This window comes from Lepidochelys kempii, chromosome 7 (assembly GCF_965140285.1).
Source record: "Lepidochelys kempii isolate rLepKem1 chromosome 7, rLepKem1.hap1, whole genome shotgun sequence".
NCBI classification, from domain to species: domain Eukaryota; kingdom Metazoa; phylum Chordata; order Testudines; family Cheloniidae; genus Lepidochelys; species Lepidochelys kempii.
In genome coordinates, this window is record NC_136386.1 from 121,756,407 (window position 1) to 121,776,549 (window position 20,143).

Below are 20,143 nucleotides of genomic sequence, written 5' to 3' on the forward strand. Positions count from 1 at the left end.
TCAGCACCATACGGTCTTTGCTCAGGATATAGAAAAGCTAGTCTAAAATACTGGGATAAAGACCACGGCTGACCACTCCATTCCCCACATGCAGGGGAACTGGGAAGGGGTATACAAACCGCACAGCGGCCAGGAAAGGGTTAATGAGCTGCAGTGGGTTCCGTCAGCCCTACCCCATGACCCCTGGCAGGCTCGGAGGAAGGGGTTAAAAGGGGAGAGTCCGGCTCAGGTGGGGCTGGCGGGGCAGGAGAGCAGAGCTCCAGCTAGCATTCAGAGAGCCTGCTGCCCGTCACAGCCTCCCTTATGCGGGACTTCTTCGCTACCAGCACCTTGTTTGCTGCTCTGGGGTGAAACTGCAGCAGGGGCAACAGCCAAATAACCCCCTTCTGGTTTGGTTAGTCATAGTCGTGGTTTGTCCTGAGCTCAGGAGCGACCCTGGTCCCACGGGATGGGGAACACAAACAGCGACCTAGAGTCCGCCGTGACCCAGCGAGTGAGCGAGACGGGCAGTGGCAGCCCCAACAGGCCGGGCAGCTACTGACAAGCTGCTCTGGGCACCTGGTGAGGATGCTCCCAATCAGTGCGTGGCCACCACCCAGATCTGGCCCCTTGAGGCTCTGCGGCTACAAGTAGCCTCCTGGGGCTGGCTCCCCACAGCGTATTTGATCAGCTGGTTGGGGACATGCAGATACCTCTGGAGATGGCAAGAATGAAACTCTCTCTCCTGCAGGCTTGTCCCCTTCTCTCCAGGGAAGCTGAGGGCAGGAGGAAGCCAAGGCAGACAGCGAGCCCCTGGCTGAGGGTGCAGGGAGGAACCTTGCTCCCAGGGGCAGAAGGACCAGCTCCCCATGGATGTTGGCGGCTTCTCCCCAGATGACTTGAGAGAGAGACTAGAAGGCAGGAAACTGACGGTGGTGGGGAAGCGTGAGAAGGAAATGGAGTTGGTGGCTGCAGGCTGCTCCCATCACGAACACTAGAGCTCTGCAGAGCAGCTCTCCTGCTCTCTGACATGACTCTCCAAGCCATGCCCTGCTCCCTGCCCCAGGGCGGGCAGCCCCACAGCGAGGTGCTACATCTGCAGGAGGCACGGCCAGACGAGAGCACCATTCCCATCAGTGTCTGCCAAGAGCCAATGGTCTGCTTCTCACGCGAGCACCCTGGCACCTGTGCAGACGCTGCCCGTACCTGGAGCGCAGCTGCAGGCAGGTGTGGATGGCAGAATGCCAGAAACAAGCTGATCTGGGCCAAAGTCCCCATCCAAATAAATGGGACTGAGGCCATAGAACTGGTCTGCTCAGGGTGTGGCCAAATTCTTCTCCTGGACCACTCAGTAGAGGCCAGAGCCCCCGGGAGAGACTATAGTTTTACATCCATGGGAAGGCAAAACTCCACTCAAGCATGCAGGTCCAACTGATCCTACAAGAATGTACAGGGACCCTGTAGTAGGGCTGGCCTCAGCCCTCACTTACCCAGCTGTTCTAGTTCAGGACTGGGAGTACTCTGGGGCGGTATGGAGATTTGGAGAGCCCTCTGGTACTATGACCCAGGCTGCCTCAGCAGACCGGGGCCAGGAACCCAGGAAGCTGGTAGGGAGTAGGTGAAGAGGCAGGACCTGCAAAGGGGAGCTCCAGACAACAGGAGGCCCCCTTAGACTCCCAAGCAGGTGAGGAGCCAAGGGTGCCCCCTTCAAGAATCAAACATTTTAATGTGCGGTTCCGACTTTGCAGGAGGACAATCGAGAGATGACACACTGAATCAGTTGGCCATAGTGAATGGAGAGGTGACAAATTTCCCCCCAATCAAACCAGGCGATTTCTGTGGTTCAGAATCTGAGCTGAGTGGCTTTACTATCCACAGGAGGACAGTCAAATGGGGGACATATGGGGACAGCTCACAGTACTGCAGCCAGAGCATCAGGATCTCTTACGATTGGCTCACACACCATTGGCAGGACACTTAGGCCAGGAGAAAATCCTACTCAGAGTCAGAGTCCATTTCTTCTGGCTCAGGATCTGTAAGGAGATCAGTGAGGTCTGTGGCTCTTGTCCCGAGCATCAGCCAGTTCCTCCTAAAAGAAGTTTCAAAAGTTCCTCTAGTCCCTCTCCCTTTGAATACACAAGGATGGACTTGGTTGGGCCCCTGGAGAACAGTGCCATAGGGCACCACGCTGGTGACACTGCATTATTCCATGAGGTGCCTGGAAGCAATCCCAATACACACTAGGAAGGCTAAGACCATCGCGACTAAATTGATAAAGGTCTTTGCCAGGGTAGGGTGTGCGCTGGGAGATCTTCACCGACCCGGGGACCAACTTAATATCATGGCTGATGAAGGAGTTACGTAGCCTGTCAAAGATTAAAACCATCCAGACCACCTTGTACCACCCTCAAATGGACAGTCCTGTGGAGTGCTTATACCAGACACTGAAAAGAATGCCCAAGAAGTTCTTGGCCTAAGCCAAGGATCAGGCCAAGGATCTGCAGCAGTAGGATCAACTGTCACGCCCCGACCCTCCCCCGTTTGCTGTACTGAAATTTCTATTTTTTTTTGCCCTTTGAACTCCGATATGGGGGAGAACCCTCCAGTATCTTAGACCTAGTAAGGGGGATGTGGGAGGAGCAGGGCTGCGGGGCAGAAAACGTTAATTCAGTACATATTCCAACTCCGCAAGAGGCTCAAGGCCCCGGCCACTTTTCACAATGGAGAATCTCATTCGTGCCCAGCAGGCACATGAGTACGTACACAATGGGGCTCGCCCTAGTGTGTTTAAACTCAGGGATCATATACCCTTATTACTCCCCAGTTTTGTGTCCAAGCTTTCGGCGAAATGGAAGGGGTCCTGCGACATAGCATAGCAGGTGAAGCCAATGAATGATGAGGTTAGGCAATCAAATAAGAAGAAATGGACCTAAGTTTACCATGAAAACCTCTTGAAACCTTGGGATGTCCAATAGCCTTGTTCATAGACCCTTATCTGCTAGAGTTAGGAGCCCAGGCAGCATAGCCTAAAGTAGGGGAGAACCTTCTGCCAGCACAGAAAGTCCAAGTGCAGCAGATTCTTTCCCTTTTTTCACCCTGAATCAGGGTGAACACACTTAACCTATCACGCTATCGAAATCAAGCAGGTCACAGAGGTAGACACACCCTCTGGCTCCTTTTCAGGAAGATGTGGTAAGTTGTTCAACAGGAGCTCCAAACCATGCTGGAACTGGGAGTTACCGAGTGGAGAAGTCCTAGAATGTTGGCCTTCAAATTAGATGGCACCTCCCAGTTCTGCATCAGTTTCTCCCACGCCCAGAGAGGACAAGATACTAGAGTGGTAGGGTGAAGCGAACTACACCACCACACTGGCAGATGCTTCTTGCACCCAGATCCCACGAGAAGACTGCCTTCTCTGCTCTGTATGGGCTCTATCAATGCCAGGTCATGCCATGTGGCCCCCACAGAGCACCTGCAACCATTCAGCAGCTGATGGACCGGGTCCTCCAGCCACAGGCCCAATACACTATGGTTTATTTGGATGACATGTTCATTTATTGCTGTGGCCAGGAGATCCACTTAAATAATGTGGTGGCCATCCTCAGGTACCTAGAAGACACTGGGTTGATGGCAAACAGAGCTAAGTGCAAAACAGGAAAGGAGAAAACCACCTACCTGGGATACATGTTGGGGAAGTGCTAGGTCCAGCCCCTTGCCTATCAAGTGCAGACCTTGAAAGCCTGACCTGCTTCCACCACAAAACTGCTACAACAGTTCCTGGGACTCTGGGGTCCTATCTCTGGTTTGTACATGGATTCTCCACCACAGCAGCCCCCATCATGAGGCTAGGAAGGGCTGCTAGTCAGAAGCTTGTGAAATAGCCTTGCTGACACATGGATGGGTAGGAAATCAGTCTAACAGTCTTGATATCTCCTGCTATACATTAGCTGGAAGCTGAATCCCCAAGAGATGGCATCCTCCATCACTGAGAAGGAAGGCCTGGTCATAGAGTCACAGAATATCAGGGTTGGAAGGAATCTCAGGAGGTCATCTAGTCTAACCCCCTGCTCAAAGCAGGACCAATTCCCAACTAAATCATCCCAGCCAGGGCTTTGTCAAGCCTGACCTTAAAAACCTCTAAGGAAGGAGATTCCACCACCTCTCTAGGTAACGCATTCCAGTGCTTCACCACCCTCCTAGTGAAAAAGTTTTTTCTAATATCTAACCTAAACCTCCCCCACTGCAACTTGAGACCATTACTCCTTGTTTTGTCATCTGCTACCACTGAGAATGGTCTAGATCCATCCTCTTTGGAACCCCCCTTCAGGTAGTTGAAAGCAGCTATCAAATCCCCCCTCATTCTTCTCTTCTGCAGACTAAATAATCCCAGTTCCCTCAGCCTCTCCTCATAAATCATGTGCTCCAGCCCCCTAATCATTTTTGTTGCCCTCCGCTGGACTCTTTCCAATTTTTCCACATCCTTCTTGTAATGTGGGGCCCAAAACTGGACACAGTACTCCAGATGAGGCCTCACCAATGCCCAATAGAGGGGAATGATCACGTCCCTCGATCTGCTGACAATGCTCCTACTAATACAGCCCAAAATGCCATTAGCCTTCTTGGCAACAAGGTCACACTGTTGACTCATATCCAGCTTCTCATCCACTGTAACCCCTAGGTCCTTTTCTGCAGAACTGCTGCTTAGCCAGTCGGTCCCTACTCTGTAGCGGTGCATGGATTAAGAAATCTGTAGTAGTGCTGATGAAGTGGATTATAAATCTGGTGATGAAGTGGGCCATGGATATGCTCTGACATTATCTCTTGGAAACCCATTCACCCTGATCACAGATGACAACTTCCTGTGATGGCTAACCACCATGAAAGACAAGTACCTATCCAGCTGTACTCACTTAAAATACAACATAAGGTGGGAAATGCCTGCCGAAACGCAGACTTATTCTCCCAAGGGAGGTGGGGAGAGCTGATGGTACCCTGGTACCATCCCGAAAGGGAGGGTGTGAGATAAGAGACATCCCACACTGGCCAGGAAAGGGTTAACGAACTGCTGTGGGCTACCTCAGTCCCACCCCATGACCCCTGCAGCAGGTGTCAGGCTTGGAGGGAGGGGTTAAAAGGGAAGAGCACAGTTCATTTAGGGCTGGCTAGGACGGAGAACAGATCCCCAGCCCCCACTCTGTGTGAGGGGCCTGGCTGGAGCCAGGAACTTCTTGAGAGCCTGCTGCCTGTCAGAGCTTCTCTGAGGGGAGGTAGGCCTGATGTGGGACTACTCTTTGCTACCAGTGCCTTGCTTGCTGCTGTGGGGTAAGACTGTGGCAGGTGGTGCCCTGTGTGAACAGGGTGGCAGCCAAATGAACCTGTTCTTGTTCCTTTACACCTGGCCAAGTTTACACTAGTGATTTTCCCTGAGCCCATCTGAGACCCAGGTCACAGGATCTTTCTACCACAAGGGTAAAGATGGTTTGGAAAAAAACAAAAAAATTGGTTTGTGCCCTTTTTGCTTCTTTATGATCTACGAAGGCAGCCAGAAAGGATTTTTCAAGCACAATGGAAGACCTTGTTTCTCACCTTAGAAACGTCAGGACTATCAACTCACTTTCCTTTGTTGCTGGAGAGGATCTTGAAGATTGAGAGAACTGAAGTGGGAGCTTCCTTATCCTTAAACTGAAAAGGCAGAGTGTTGCAAACTAACAAGGAGAACTTTTCTCCTAAATGTCTGTGAGGCCACCTTCAACACGTGGGATTTAGTGAGGAAATGTTGAGGAAGGAGAAGGTGGCGGTATAGGATTCTTATTATTAAAATCCTGCTTTCTGAAAGTTGTTAAATGCTTTTTAAGCTTTCTTGAAATATGTGAGGAAGAGAGTTTAACAATTTGCAGGTCAATTCTGTAGATGGACAGATTTTAGTTCTCTCCTCAAAGGGAAGAAATGATCAATGAGCACAGCAGCTAGCAACAATTCTCCATGGGGGAAGGGTGAGGAATAGAATTCCTAGGCTTGCAGCAAACGATCAGTTCCCTATTTGTATGAGCCACTGTAAGTCTGGTCATACTGTACAAAGAGCCAGTCAGAACAATTAATGTGCCATGGAGTATTTTTTAACCACATGCGCACACCATAGCATAGAACGGGCTCTGACGAATCTCAATGAAAGACTGTTTCAATGCATCCTATTGTAGAAATTGCAATTCTAGTTCCAGTGAACATCTGCTTAATGTAAGGCTGTTTGTTGGGGGAGGGGAGAGAAATGGCTGCTCTTTAAAAAACGTTGCTCATTACAGATGAACAAGCAGAAACTAAAATGCACGATCTTCAGTACAGAGGTAAAGTATTTAAATGAGAAACCTTGAATAATCCATATTTGTTACCAGCAGAACATAGTGTATGTCAAGTAAAATGTAAACACGGATTTTTGTTCTCCGTTCACAAAATGACACACATGCGAGTTATCAGAAAAGGTGTTATATTTGGTTTCCACGTTACTGAAAACTGATTTTGGTTTCGATCAATCAAATCTGAATGCCTGCGTTAAGGTTTCAATTTCCCTCCATAACAGTAATGATCGAGATGACCATAAGTAAAGGAAAGCTAGAGGGGAACCCAAGCACACTTCATATATAGACTGAGTCCTGCCCTCTTCCACAGGAACGCTCCAGGGAATGTTAGTTTCAGCTGTTTGTTTTTTTTTCCCTTCCCTTTATACTAACAAAAACTCTACTGTTTATTAAAGCAAAGCTACAGTAAATTTTCTTGCAGTCTTACAGCAGGTTTCATGTTACCAGTAGGACATGCATGAATGTATTGCAGTCACACACACAACGCTCAGACATTATACAGTAGCCAGTTGCCACCTTAAAAAAAAAAAGAAAAAACCCTAGACATTCATTTCTTTTAAGTGGTCAGCATTAGAATCGCACCAAACTTTTGGATTAAAAAAAAAAAGAATACTGCACAGGTCTCCGCTGTAAGTAATCCTTTTGCAACAGACAGAGGTTTTTCTCCATTTGTTCAACATGCATCACTGAAACTTGAAGGCACACTGGCCAAAGACAGCCCTGGTTTTTGTTTTTATCATCTTAACTAAAGTGCTGCCCTAAGGGTACAAAAATAAAATGAAAAATAAAAAAAAAGGCCAAACCTTTTGCAGCACACAAGCTGAATGTCATGTAGAGAGACCACAGTACTTGGAAAGGCAGCCCAGCTGCCTGGATTCTAACTCATCGCTGTGCTCTGAGAGGCATTGATTAAAGGAATATATTTGCCTTTAAAAAAAAAGAAGAGTATGTAAAGGCAAACTCTGCGACCCTTTTTGTAACTTGCATGCTATAGACTAATATTCTGTCTGGAAGAAACTGGTCCTTCAGTTACCAGCATCAAGTGGGGAATCTCCTACACCACTACCTGTTGCTGAAGCACCAAAGATTACAGCACTGTTCTGATTTAGTGATTTATTGTTTGGGGGAAAACTTGGATTATCTCTACTCCCTCAAGAGCACAAATCAAACCAGAACTCTTGGGCTGCTGACTGCCAGTGCTATCAGAAGCTGTGTGCTTCTGGGAAGACACCTGGAGGGTGGAGCCATACTGTATTTCTTATCCTCACAGGGTTAGACTTGCTGAGCTTTATGACTTGCAAGATAAAGCAGGTTCTGGAAAACTAAAACCAACCAAACAGTAATAATCCACCACCAAAATCATCATTAGGAAAGTTCCATTTTACCAAGGTCTCGTTTTGAAACTGAAGTCCCTACTACGTGTAGGCGGAGGGATGCGATTTTAAAAAAACAGGAGCAGTTGCCCACCCTCCCAAGCAGTGCTTTTGGGGATATTCCCAAAATTATATCGGGGGGGGGGGGGGGGAAAAAAGCTTGCATGACCTTTTTTAAAGTTGTTCTTACTCCTTTTATAGACTCTCCCTTATGACTCAGCCACTTTAGCTGGGAGGGTGATTGGTATGAGAGTTTGGAGAGTCCTGCTCATTTATGGTGTTCAGGAGGACACACACCGGCTGCTGAGGCAGATGGTGGTGGTTATGTTCACGGTGCTGCTCCTCGGAGGCACTGAAAAGCCCTTCTTCCTCATCCCCATGGAGGCGGCCACTGCAGCTGTCACAGAAGTCCAGAGGCCCATCCAAAGTATCGTCAATGAGCCCATCAAGCTCCTTGAGGTCATCGTCATGGTGGCCCCGGTTGCAGACGCAGACTTCAATTCCCGAGTCGCCAGTGAAACGGCGGTGTCTGCTGGGTGTCTTGTCCTTGGCATCGGGAATAGCCCTGTTATGGTCGAAGCTTTCACAGCTGTAATCTTTAAGCAGTTCCTCCTTGCTCTCGGAATCCTTATCCGGGAAGGACACAGGATCGGCCATCTCCTCCAACTCAGGGCCGGTGCTGGAGCTGCCTGGCTCGGTACCCTGCATTTTGGTGACAGTTCGTTCAGCCAGTGTCATGGAGGATTCAGGGTCCCGGACACGGAGGGACCCAGTGCTGTCAGTGCTGCTGTTAGTGCCACCTGGCGGTGGAGGAGAGCTTGTCTGTGAGGGCTGGAGGTTTCTTGGCGTATCCGGGACTGTGCTGTTGCCACCCGCTGGGACGCACTGCTGATGTAAGGCACTATATGGTGGGGGAGGGGTTGGAGGTCGGTTCACCACTTCCTCATAGGGAGGCAGTAAATAATTTGGCAAAAATCCTAAAATCGGGAGGTAGAAGTTATTTCATGTGCAATTTCATGAAATTTGTTATTTAAAATAGATCAATGTCATTCACGTAATTTATGATACTTTGCCCATCTCTAGCAGCTTCTAAACCAGCGGTTCTCAAACTGTGGGGTGGACCTACAGGGGTCGCCAGGGCTGGTTTAGACTTGCTGGGGCCCAGGGCCAAAGCCCCACCACCCAGAGCCAAATCCCGAGGGTTTTAGCCTGGGTGGCAGGGCTCAGGTTACAGGCCCTGCTGCCTGGGACTGAAGCCCTTGGGCTTTTGCTTTGGCCCCTCAGCCTGGGGCAGTGTGCCTGGGTTTTGCCCCCCTCTTCTCCCTCAGGATGGTGGGGATCAGGCGAGTTCAGGCTTTGGTCCCCCCTCCTGAGGTTGTGTAGTAATTTTTGTTGTCAGAAAGCGGTTGTGGTGCAATGAAGTTTGAGAACCCCTGGATTCTAAACCAAGCAACAATGAGTTAGCATCATCCCCTACGTGAGGAGGTAATTATCGCATTTTAGAGAATGGGAAACTGAGGCACAGAGAGAACGTGACTAGATCAAGGTCAGAGGGAGTCCATACAGAGCTGGGAGTAAAATCCAGATCTCTTGACTCCCAGTCCCATGCTTTAGCTATTAGACCACCCTGAACAGTGCACTATAAATTACAGCAGAGAATAATCCTGTATTGATTGCAGGAAACCGACTAGGTGACTTCACAGATTGCTAGGCTGGGGTTCTCTAATCACTGGTGTTTACATTTAAAAAAAAAAAAATCAAAGATTTCACCCCCCTGAAGCTTTTTGCATATGTAAGAGGAGGCAGCAACTAGAGTAAAATTAAGAGACTTGGCCCCTATGTTGTTTTAATATTGGATTCAGTATTTCTGGTGTGGCCAGAGTGAAACCCTATCACCACGAGTGGCGAGGGGAACACTATATTTGTGCTTATAATGGACCCACAAATCAATTAAAGGTTTTCCTAAGGAGACAAAACAGGCTGAAGTGGACTGAATTAAGCAACTGATCAAAACACTCTTTAAACAGTATAACTTCAAGGGAAATGTCCTTATATCATAATGCATCAGGGCAACTGCATTCTCTCCTCTTTCTGCCAATATAGCTCCCACAGATGCAGTAACAATGAATCTGTTAACTCACTGGAAATCTAGCATGGTCTAGTAGGCAGAGTATAGGATTGGGAACCAGGAGGGTCACAGCTGAGTCATCATTCCCACCTGGCCCCTGAGTGACCAATCTCTGTCAAGCCACTTTCTTTACCTCAGTCAAACCAGCTGCAAAAATAGGTTACATAGCAGGCGTATCAAAGAAAGATCGCTCCAAGCTCTCCTGAATACGGTCTTTTAAAAACCTCTCCATGGCTCCAGGAAAAGGTACAGATAACCCAGGAGCAGAAAAATGACAGGGATAAAGGCCCTGTTGCTGGCACAGTTCTGCTTCCAGAGTCAGCAGGGCCACATGTTCCAGGCAGCTAGAATTTACCTCCTTCTCTCCACAAACCACAAGTTAGGCAGCAGCAGCCCCCAACCTCTCCCTCTGACCCAGCAGCTTCTCCCCTCCTCCACCCGACATGGTGAATTCTTTGGTCTTTACTCTTTCAAAAGCCAGCCTGCTCCCTGTTGCATCTAGGAAGATCTGTAGGAAGTACATACGGAAATAAAATGGCAGAGCTGAGTAGTTATGGGCTTCCCGGTAAGCAATCAGGTTAATCTCGTGTTGCCGCTGCTGTGCCTGGAGGCGGTGTTTGGCACGCCGATGATGGCAAACGCAACAGCAGCTAAGTATGATGATGACAGTCCACACCAGCCAGAACCCTGGGAACAAACAGGGAGGGAAGAACCGGTTATTCACAGTGCAATTCATTTCCGTGGGGGGAGAAATGCGAAGTACACACAAGATGCAGTGGAAAAGATTATGGGATAATATTTAAAGCAACGAGGTGCAAACCTAAAGCTGCAACGTCTGCAGATGTTCTATATGTTACACTTGTGTTCAAAAATATACAGGTTACAACTAGGCTCCACAGCGATATATTGACCCTAACAACAAACTGGGCAATTTTATACGTGCTTCAGCACTCGAAAGAGCAGAGTTCTGGGAGAGATCACGAACATGCTGGGGACACAGCTCCAAGCTGTCCAGGCACCATGCTTCCTGTCAAACATCTAACCCATCATAAATGTTTGTTCTAGGCAAAAAATATGGTTCCATATAGAGCTGATGATGGCAAAACAGATGACTCTAGACCAGAAGGATACTTCAGCTTCAAACGATAGATCTCACCCAAGCAGCAGTATACATCAGCACTGAGTTTCTCTTTTCCCCGGGGGTGCCGCGCCCCCACTCCTCTCCCTCCCCTGAGGCCCCGCCCTTGTTCCACCTCTTCCTGCCCCCGCTCTGACCCCTCCCCAATCCCCAGCCTGCTTGCTGCTCTCCCCCTTGCCCCAAGCCCCTCCCCTAGCTGCCAATCAGCAAATTGGGGGTGCCTTCAAACAGCTGTTGCTGGTGGGTGCTGAGCACCCACTATCTTTTTTCTGGGAGTGCTCCAGCCTCGGAGCGCCCATGGAGTCGGCGCCTATGGCAGTATATGAAGGGCCCTGACAAATGTTAGACTTCCTTTGTAATCCAAGGACAGAGAACAAGTCTGATATTGATCTGACTGGAGACTAACATTTCTCATTAGTAAATTACCGAATATGTAAACTTTGGTGTGACCTGGCACACATGAAGAGGGTGCACGAGGACGACGACCTTGAGAACTTCACCTTCTGTGGCTGCCTAAGAGATGGGATATGGGAGGCGCTGGTGAGAGGAGACAGGTCGGGGGGACTTGGGCTTGTGCCTCCTGCATGACATGGGGTTGGAACAGGGGAGCCACAGCAGTGCCAGCCCCCACAGGGCCTCCCGGGGTCTCAGCTGGGGCCAGCTCTAGGGCAGTGTTTTTCAAACCGTGGGTCGCCTTGCTTTGGTCATCACCGCCAACCAGGACGTTAAAAGTCCCATTGGCGGGGCTGCCCAGCTAAGGCAGGCTAGTGCTTACCTTTTCCAACACTGCGCTGTGGCCTGGAAGCAGCCAGCAGCGGGTCCGGCTTCTAGGTAGGGGGGCCACGGGGCTCCGCGCGCTGCCCCTGCCCCGAGCACCGGCTCCGCACTCCCACTGGCTGGCTTGGGGGAGGGGTGGGAGTGGTGCCTGCGAGTGAGAGTGACACGGAACCAGACCTGCTGCTGGCCACTTCTGGGGTACAGCGTGGTCCATGGTGCACCCCAGCTGAGCTGCTGACCGGGAGCTGCCGAAGGTAAGTCCGTGCCCCAACCCTGCGCCCCTGCCCTAAGCCCCCCCCCCCCAACCTGGAATCCCTTCCTGCACTCCAAACCCCTCATTCCAGGCCTCACCCCAGAGCCTGCACTCCCAGCCCAGACCCTCTAATACACCCCGACCCCCTACCCCAGCCCAGAACCCCTCCTGCACCCCAAACTCCTCATCCCCAGCCCAGAGCCCTGACCCCCTCCTGCACCCCAACCCCCTGTCCCAGGCCAGAGCCCCCTCCCACACACACACTCATTCCCAGTCCCACCCCGCAGCCCTCACCCCCACACCCCAACCCTCTGCCCCAGCCCAGAGCCTGTGGCCCCAGCCCAGAGCCCTGACCCCCTCCTCACCCCAGCCCCATACCACAGCCCTGAGCGCTGCCAAACCCAGAGCCCCTCCTGCACCCCAAGCTCCTCATCCCCAGCCCCATCCCACAACCCTCACCCTCACCCTCAACCCTCTGCCCCAGCCCTGAGCCCCTCCCACACCCCAAACCCTTCATCCCCAGCTCTGTTGGGTTGTGGGCATCTACAATTTTCTTCAACTGGGTCCCCAGCAAAACAGTTTGAAAACCACTGCTCTAGGGTGCAGGGCTCAGACCTCCCCACTCTGGTATTAACGAAATGGGTGTGAATTGAGTTGTTCACAAAAAGCAGATCTTTTTCTCATGACAGAAGCAAGCAGGGAGCAGGCAACAGAACACTGGCATAGCATGTCATCACTTTATTTTGTATTCCTTTAATTGCACAGGCTGAAAAATTATCTATTGAATTAAGAAAAGATTGACACACACCCAGTGACAGCCAAATCTCTCCAAAGACTCAACTGGAAATTCAACCCTGTGGGATAGGCCTCTCCTGGGATTAGGAGGAATAGGGGTTGGGGGGAAGGAGGCTATCCACCCCCTGTTGGAGGGTAAAGGACCCTGCAGCCCCCCCATCCTACTGCAACTGTGGCTGCAACTTCTGAAAGAACTCTAAACTTTCTTACATCCTTACGTAGGACACTGAAAAACTCCATAAAGGCCCAAAAATCAGTGAGAGGCGAAGTTTGTTTTTGTACCTTTCCCTTTTGTTTGAATTCCCGTGAATGTGAGTAACAAACTTCTGAAACATAAAACAAAATTTCCTTTTGGAGTCCAGCACTTTTGATAATCCAAAAGGAAACTTTTCAAAAAAACCCACACCAGTGTTTTCCACTGGTTGTGGTCACTCCTGCTTTCATTTCTCTCATTCTGGACACCATAAAGTCAACCGTTCAAACTCTCTGGTTTTTGTGCATTAACACAATGCTTTTTCACAAGGGAATTTTAAAACAAAACTCTTTTTATCCACCTCTCTCCAAAAAGCAAACCTGCCCCAACCACTCTACACCAGGACAATAATTCTAGAAATATCTGTTTTACATAGGATTCTGCCTTGCTAGCCACAATGTTTAGGGGTGTTTGGTTCAGATTCATCTCTGGTTTATTCTTTTTAAACCTAATTTTTGGCCTAACTTACTTAGCAGCGCCCCTTTACAAATACACACACACACACACACAGGTGCTGAGAGCATCTGCATAGTTAAGGTTTACTTTTAGAAGGTGGGGAGAGGGAGCAAGAAAAACCTAGAAATCTCTGGAATGAGCAATCATTCATTCCAAACTTAGGACAGAAAGTAGTGTACCCACTGCACTAACTTTGAATAATTTCATTGTACTCAGTTCAAACAAATACAATCTACTGTGCCTCCAAGCTCTTAGAATGGCGCCTTGTCTTGACAATGGGAGATACACAAATCAGCCCAAATTCCTATCTTGGCCAAGCAAACGAAATACTGGATCTCTCTTTCATTATACAATTAGATTTCCATTCCTCCAGGAAAATTATCTTGTGCCCAGAAGTGTTGATGTAGGAGTACTCTGCATCTCCTAATATCTGTAGGTAAGTCCTGTTTAAAGCTCCCATGCAGTTTTTCTAGCTAGTCTACTCTGCCGGGCTTACTGTAAGGGTGACAGAAAAGAATGTGAAAACAACGAGGAGTCCTTGTGACGCCTTAGAGACTTTTATTTGGGCATAAGCTTTTGTGGGCTAAAACCCACTTCATCAGATGCATGGAGTGAAAAATACAGTAAGCAATATATATATTACAGAATGTGAAAAGATGGGAGTTGCCTTACCAAGTGGGGGGTCAGTGCTAACGAGGCCAATGCAATCAAGGTGGATGTCACCCATTTCCAACAGTTGACAAGAAGGTGTCAGTATCAGCTGAGGGAAAATGACTTTTTGTAGTGACCCATCCACTCCCAAATTTGTTAGTCTCTATGGGTATGTCTACACTATGACATTAAGTCGAATTTATTAGAAGTTGATTTTTTAGAAAGTGATTTTAGACAGTCAATTGTGTGTGTCCCCACTAAACGTATTGAGTCGGCGGAGTGGGTCCACAGTACCGAGGCTAGCGTCTACTTTCGGAGCATTGCACTGTGGGTAGCTATCCCACAGTTCCCGCAGTCTCCGCCGCCTATTGGAATTCTGGGTTGTGCTCCCAATGCCTGATGGGGCAAAAACATTGTTGCCGGTAGTTTTGGGTACATGTCGTCAGTTGCCCCTCCCTCCGTGAAAGCAACGGCAGACGATCGTTTCGCAACTTTTTTCTGTGCGGGCGCCATACTGCTTTCAGCAGCCAGTGCAGTAGGTCTGCAAACCATCGTCATCATCCACCGCTTCCGCTACCACTCTGCTCTCCTGGTGGTCTTGCAGGGCCACTTCCGCTGCAACTCTGCTCAGCTGCTCTTGTCTCGCCATACCACGGCAAGCGTGCAGCCTGCTCAACTGTTGTGTCCTGGCAGCAGACGGTGCCGTAGGTCTGCAAAACTGGTCATCCAACCACTGCTTCCCCTGCAACTCTGCTCTCCTGCAGACGCCATACCACAGCAAGCATGGAGCCCGCTCAGATCACCGTGGCAGTTATGAACATTGTAAACACCTTGCGCATTATCATGCAGTATATGAAGAACCAGAACCTGCAAAAGCAGGCGAGGAGGCGATGGTAGCGCGGTGATGAGAGTGATGAGGACATGGACACAGACTTCTCTCAAAGCACGGGACCCGGCAATTTGGACATCCTGGTGACAATGGGGCAGGCTCATGCGGTGGAACGCTGATTCTGGGGCCGGGAAACAAGCACAGACTGGTGGGACTGCACAGTGTTGCAGGGCTGGGATGATTCCCAGTGGCTGCGAAACTTTCGCATGCATAAGGGCATTTTCATGGAACTTTGTGACTTGCTTTCTCCTGCCCTGAAACGCAAAAATACCAAGATGAGAGCAGATCTCATAGTTCACAAGCGAGTGGCGATAGCCCTCTGGAAGTTTGCAACGCCATACAGCTACCAGTCAGTCGGGAATCAATTTGGAGTGGACAAATCTACTGTGGGGGCTGCTGTGATCCAAGTAGCCAACGCAATCACTGAGCTGCTGCTATCAAGGGTAGTGACTCTGGGAAATATGCAGGCCGTAGTGGATGGCTTTGCTGCAGTTGGATTCCCTAACCGTGGTGGGGCAATAGACAGAATGCATATCCCTATCTTGGGACAGGATCACCAAGGCAGCCAGTACATAAACCAAAACGGGTACTTTTCAATTGTGCTGCAAGCACTGGTGGATCACAAGGGACGTTTCACCAACATCAAGCTGGGATGGCCAGGAAAGGTACGTGACGCTCGCATCTTCAGAAACTCTGGTCTGTATGAACAGCTGCAGCAAGGGACTTACTTCCCAGACCAGAAAATAACCAATGGGGATGTTGAAATGCTTACAGTTATCCTTGGGGACCCAGCCTACCCCTTAATGCCATGGCTCATGAAGCCGTACACAGGCACCCTGGACAGAAGTAAGGAGCTGTTCAACTATAGGCTGAGCAAGTGCAGAATGGTGGCAGAATGTGCCCAGCATTCTGTTGCTTGGGCAGTCCTCTGGGGTGGAGTGGTTGGGTGCTTGGAGGCCCCCCGCCCCGCGTTCTTGGGCCTCTGGGAGAGGATGCTATGGAACTTGGGGAAGAGGGTGGTTGGTTACACAGGGGCTGCAGTGGCGGTCTGTGCCTTTCCTGCACACCTCAACCAAATACCGGAGCATATCAGTTTGATCCTCCAGTAGCCTCAGCATTGCATCCTGCCTCCTTTCATCATGCTGCCGCCACCTTTCCTCTTGATCTCGCCACCTCTCCTGTTGCTCCAGCCATCTGTCCTCACGTTCATTTTGTGCTTTCCTGGAATCTGCCATTGTTTACCTCCACGCATTCTGCTGGGCTCCTTCAGTGCGGGAGGACTGCATGAGCTCAGAGAACATTTCATCGCGAGTGAGTTTTTTTTGCCTTCTTATCTGCGCTAGCCTCTGGAACAGAGATGCTAGTCGCAGTGTAGAAATATCTGCAGCCGCAAGAGGAAAAAAAGGGAGATTAAAACTGAAAAAGACACACTGGCCATTTAAAAGGAGGAGCTGATGTTTTTGGGTTAATGTGCAGTACAAACCCAACTAAACCCCCCCCGACACCCAATTCTCTGGAATGATCACTTCACCCCTCCCCCCACCACGACAGCAGGGATGATTTCTTTTCAGCCACAGGCAAACAGCCCAGCAGGAACGGCCACCTCTGATGTCCCCTTAATAAAATTCCCCTATTTCAACCAGGTGACCATGAATAATATCACTCTCCTGAGGATAACACGAGAGATAAAGAACGGATGTTGCTTGAATGCCAGCTAACACTGGACACACGCTGCCATGCTTTCTTATGCAATAATTCCAGATTACGTGCTACTGGCCTGCCGTGGTAAAGTGTCCTACCAGGATGCAATAAGGCTGCCCTCCCCAGAAACCTTTTGCAAAGGCTTTGGGAGTACCTCCAGGACAGCTTCATTGAGATGTCCCTGGAGGATTTCCCTCCATCCCCAGACACGTTAACAGACTTTTCCAGAAGCTGTACTGGCCGCAAATGCATCCCAAGTCTTTAGAGCAAATTAATCATTAAACACTCTTGCTTTTAAACTGTGTATTATATTTACAAAGGTACACTCACCAGAGGTGCCTTCTCCGCCTTCAACATCCGGGAGCCTGGGGTTGGGAGGGTATTGGCTCCAGGGTGATAAACAGTTCCTGGCTGTCGGGGAGAACGGTTTCTCTGCTTGCCTGGTGTGCGCTATCATCTTCCTCGTCCCCAAAATCCTCATCCCTGTTGCGTAAGACTCCCTTGCAGGAGTCCACGTACAGGTGTGGGGTAGTTGTAGGGGCACCCCCTAGAATTGCATGCAGTTCATCATAGAAGCGGCATGTCTGGGGCTCTGACCCCGAGCGGGTGTTTGCCTCTTGGGTTTTTTTGGTAGGCTTGCCTGAGCTCCTTAAGTTTCACGCGGCACTGCTGCGGGTCCCTGTGATAGCCTCGGTCCTTCATGCCCTTGGAGATTTCTTCAAATATTTTGGCATTTCGTCTTTTGGAACGGAGTTCTGATAACACAGATTTGTCTCCCCATACAGCGATCAGATTCAGTACCTCCCGTTCGGTCCATGCTGGAGCTCGTTTGCGATTCTGGGACTCCATGGTCATCTCTGCTGATGAGCTCTGCATGGTCACACCACGATGGCCAAACAGGAAATGAAATTCAAAAGTCTGCAGGGCTTTTCCTGTGTACCTGGCCAGTGCATCCGAGTTGAGAGTGCTGTCCAGAGCGGTCTCAATGGAGCACTTTGGGATTGCTCCTGGAGGCCAATACCGTCGAATTGCATACACACTAACCCAAATTTGACCCGCTGATGTCAATTTCAACGCTAATCCCCTCGTCGGGGAGGAGTACAGAAATCGATTTTAAGAACCCAATAAGTCGACAACAATGGCTTCATTGTGTGGACGGTTGCAAGGTTAAATCCATCTAACGTTGCTAAATTCGACCTAAACTCCTATGACCTAAACTCGTAGTGTAGACCAGGGCTATGGCTACGGCTACACTTGCAAATGTAGAGCGCTTTGAGTTAAATCAGCCTTCATAGAGCACAGTAGGGAAAGCTCTGCAGTCTGTCCACATTGACAGCTTCAAGCGCACTGGCGTGGCCACATCTGCAGCACTTGCAGTGGCATTGGGAGCGGTACGTTATGGGCAGCTATCTCAGCATGCAATTGACTGCAACGTGCTTTTCAAATGGGGGGGTGGAGTGTGACAGGGAGTGTGTTGTGTGTATGTGGGGGGACAGAGTGGATTTTTGGGGTGCTGAAAGCATGTCAGCATGCTGTCTTGTAAGTTCAGACAGCAGCAGACTCCCCCTCCTCCCCGCCCCTCTCTCTCTCTCTCTCTCTCACACACACACACAGCATTCCACAGTAATGCTTTGTCTCCGCGCCAGCTTTCAAAGGCCATATCCGCATTCCTAGGCATGTTCAAAACAATGACAAGAGCGGCCACTTGACTTAAGGGGATTATGGGACGTTTCCCGAGGCTGATCAGAGCGCAGTAATGCAACACCTTGTTCACAGTGAAGCCCGGGCATTTCACCCACTACGCACCAAGTGTTAATCTTCTCGCTGAGGTGGAGTACCAGGAGCCCTCTAGCCGTGGAGTCAGAGAGCTCTACTTGTCTTGCCAGCGTGGATGGGGAGTGAGCTGGGGCGCCCAGGACTGCTTTAATGCGCTCTAACTCACAGGTGTAGCCAAGCCCTATGGTGCCACAAGGACTCCTTGTTGTTTTTGCTGATACAGACTAACACGGTTACCACTCAGAAAAGAATGTGAACTTTTGAGTAACAAGAGTGACAAGGAATGTCTCAATGTTCCATCCTGATGTCAGAATTTTGGTATTTCTCTCTCCCCAAAAAGAAAATGAGTACTTGTGAAACTTTAGAGACTAACAAATTTATTTGAGCATAAGCTTTCGTGAGCTACAGCTCACTTCAACGAAAGTTTATACTCAAATAAATTTGTTAGTCTCTAAGGTGCCACAAGTACTCCTTTTCTTTCTGCGGACACAGACGAACACAGCTGCTACTCTGAAACCTCTCTCCCCCAGTCACTCCCACTCCAAAGAGGCCTTTATCCAGAGTACTGAGGATTGCCCCACTCCAATCTCCAACACTGCTTGGAGGGGCTGATTTGCAATCAGCACCTTTCTGGCTGAAGATGAATGGACAGAACTCCTCTTGAAAGAGCTGCTATCCACTCACTCAAGCCCTAGCTAGACTAGGAAGTGAGAAACCAGTCATTGAAATCAGGTCTTTCACATAGCATTATTATGGAGTCAGCACTATGGCAGGTCTAGATTTCATTTAATCTCGAGAAGAAAAGAGCAAGGAAAGAGGAGAGGAGAGAGATATGGAGAAAGTCATCCAGAGCCATACTCAAAAAACAGCTGCGAATTACACCCACCCTTTTCCAACTGTTACAGGGTTGCTAAAATAAACACAGAAGCAGATTACTGTAGTACATTTTATCAGTTAATTTCCCGAAGAATTATTCCCATACTGGTAAGCTGTGCATGTTCAGTTAAGATGTGCTGGAGAGATGCCACTGTTAAGCAATTGCAGCTGAGACAGCAGAATTCTTCTATTGGGATAGCTGCTCCCTCCCACGTCTTAGTCCTCCAGATACAAATAAAATATTTCTAAATAAATCTTATTGCAAAGGAACCCAAAGTGCTTTACAAGACAAACTGATAGACAAGCTGGATGGAGGGGCTCAAGTAAAGCACAGTTACCTCTGGGGTGAAGTGTGGCAACTGAATAACACAGCAATATCACACAACAATTCAGGATAGTAAATTAATGCTGGATTCCACTGAAACTGCAGGTGGACTTTGAGGGAGGCAGAACATAATTAACTTGCCTGTCATCTGACCAATACACCAGGAACACCACACCCTATTCTTATGGAAAGGATCATGGGATTGTTCTTGACCAGAAGCAGTCAAGACTTCTGCTGTATTCCTCATATGAATTTCTGGAACCAGAGCCAGCAAACACCATGCGGAGGGATTGGTTCACTGACCACCAACACTTCTTGCATCCTGTAGGTATTCATAGGTGGCCTCCCCGCCATGCCCCAATTACTGACTCAGCCCAGGCCAGAATAGCTTGTTAGATGAGAGGATCATAGTGCAAGATG

General features: G+C 49.3%; 1 protein-coding gene and 1 long non-coding RNA gene across 6 annotated transcripts in view; both read right to left on the reverse strand.

The window, feature by feature from the left end:
• Positions 1-6,443: 6,443 nt before the first annotated feature.
• The window catches only part of WBP1L (WW domain binding protein 1 like), an 86,668-nt gene continuing 72,968 nt past the window's right edge, over positions 6,444-20,143 (reverse strand). For all 5 annotated transcript variants that reach the window (XM_073354490.2, XM_073354489.2, XM_073354491.2 and 2 more), the window contains exons 3-4: positions 10,359-10,520; positions 6,444-8,682 (exon numbers count right to left, since the gene is read on the reverse strand). In XM_073354490.2, coding sequence (XP_073210591.1) covers positions 7,931-8,682; positions 10,359-10,520 — 914 coding nt within the window. In that variant the 3' untranslated portion in view covers positions 6,444-7,930. The remainder of the gene's footprint in view (positions 8,683-10,358; positions 10,521-20,143) is intronic.
• LOC140915071 (uncharacterized) lies at positions 12,689-18,890 on the reverse strand. The gene is made up of 2 exons (XR_012160091.2): positions 17,077-18,890; positions 12,689-16,426 (listed from the first exon to the last, which is right to left on the reverse strand). It is a non-coding gene; the product is annotated as an uncharacterized LOC140915071 (long non-coding RNA).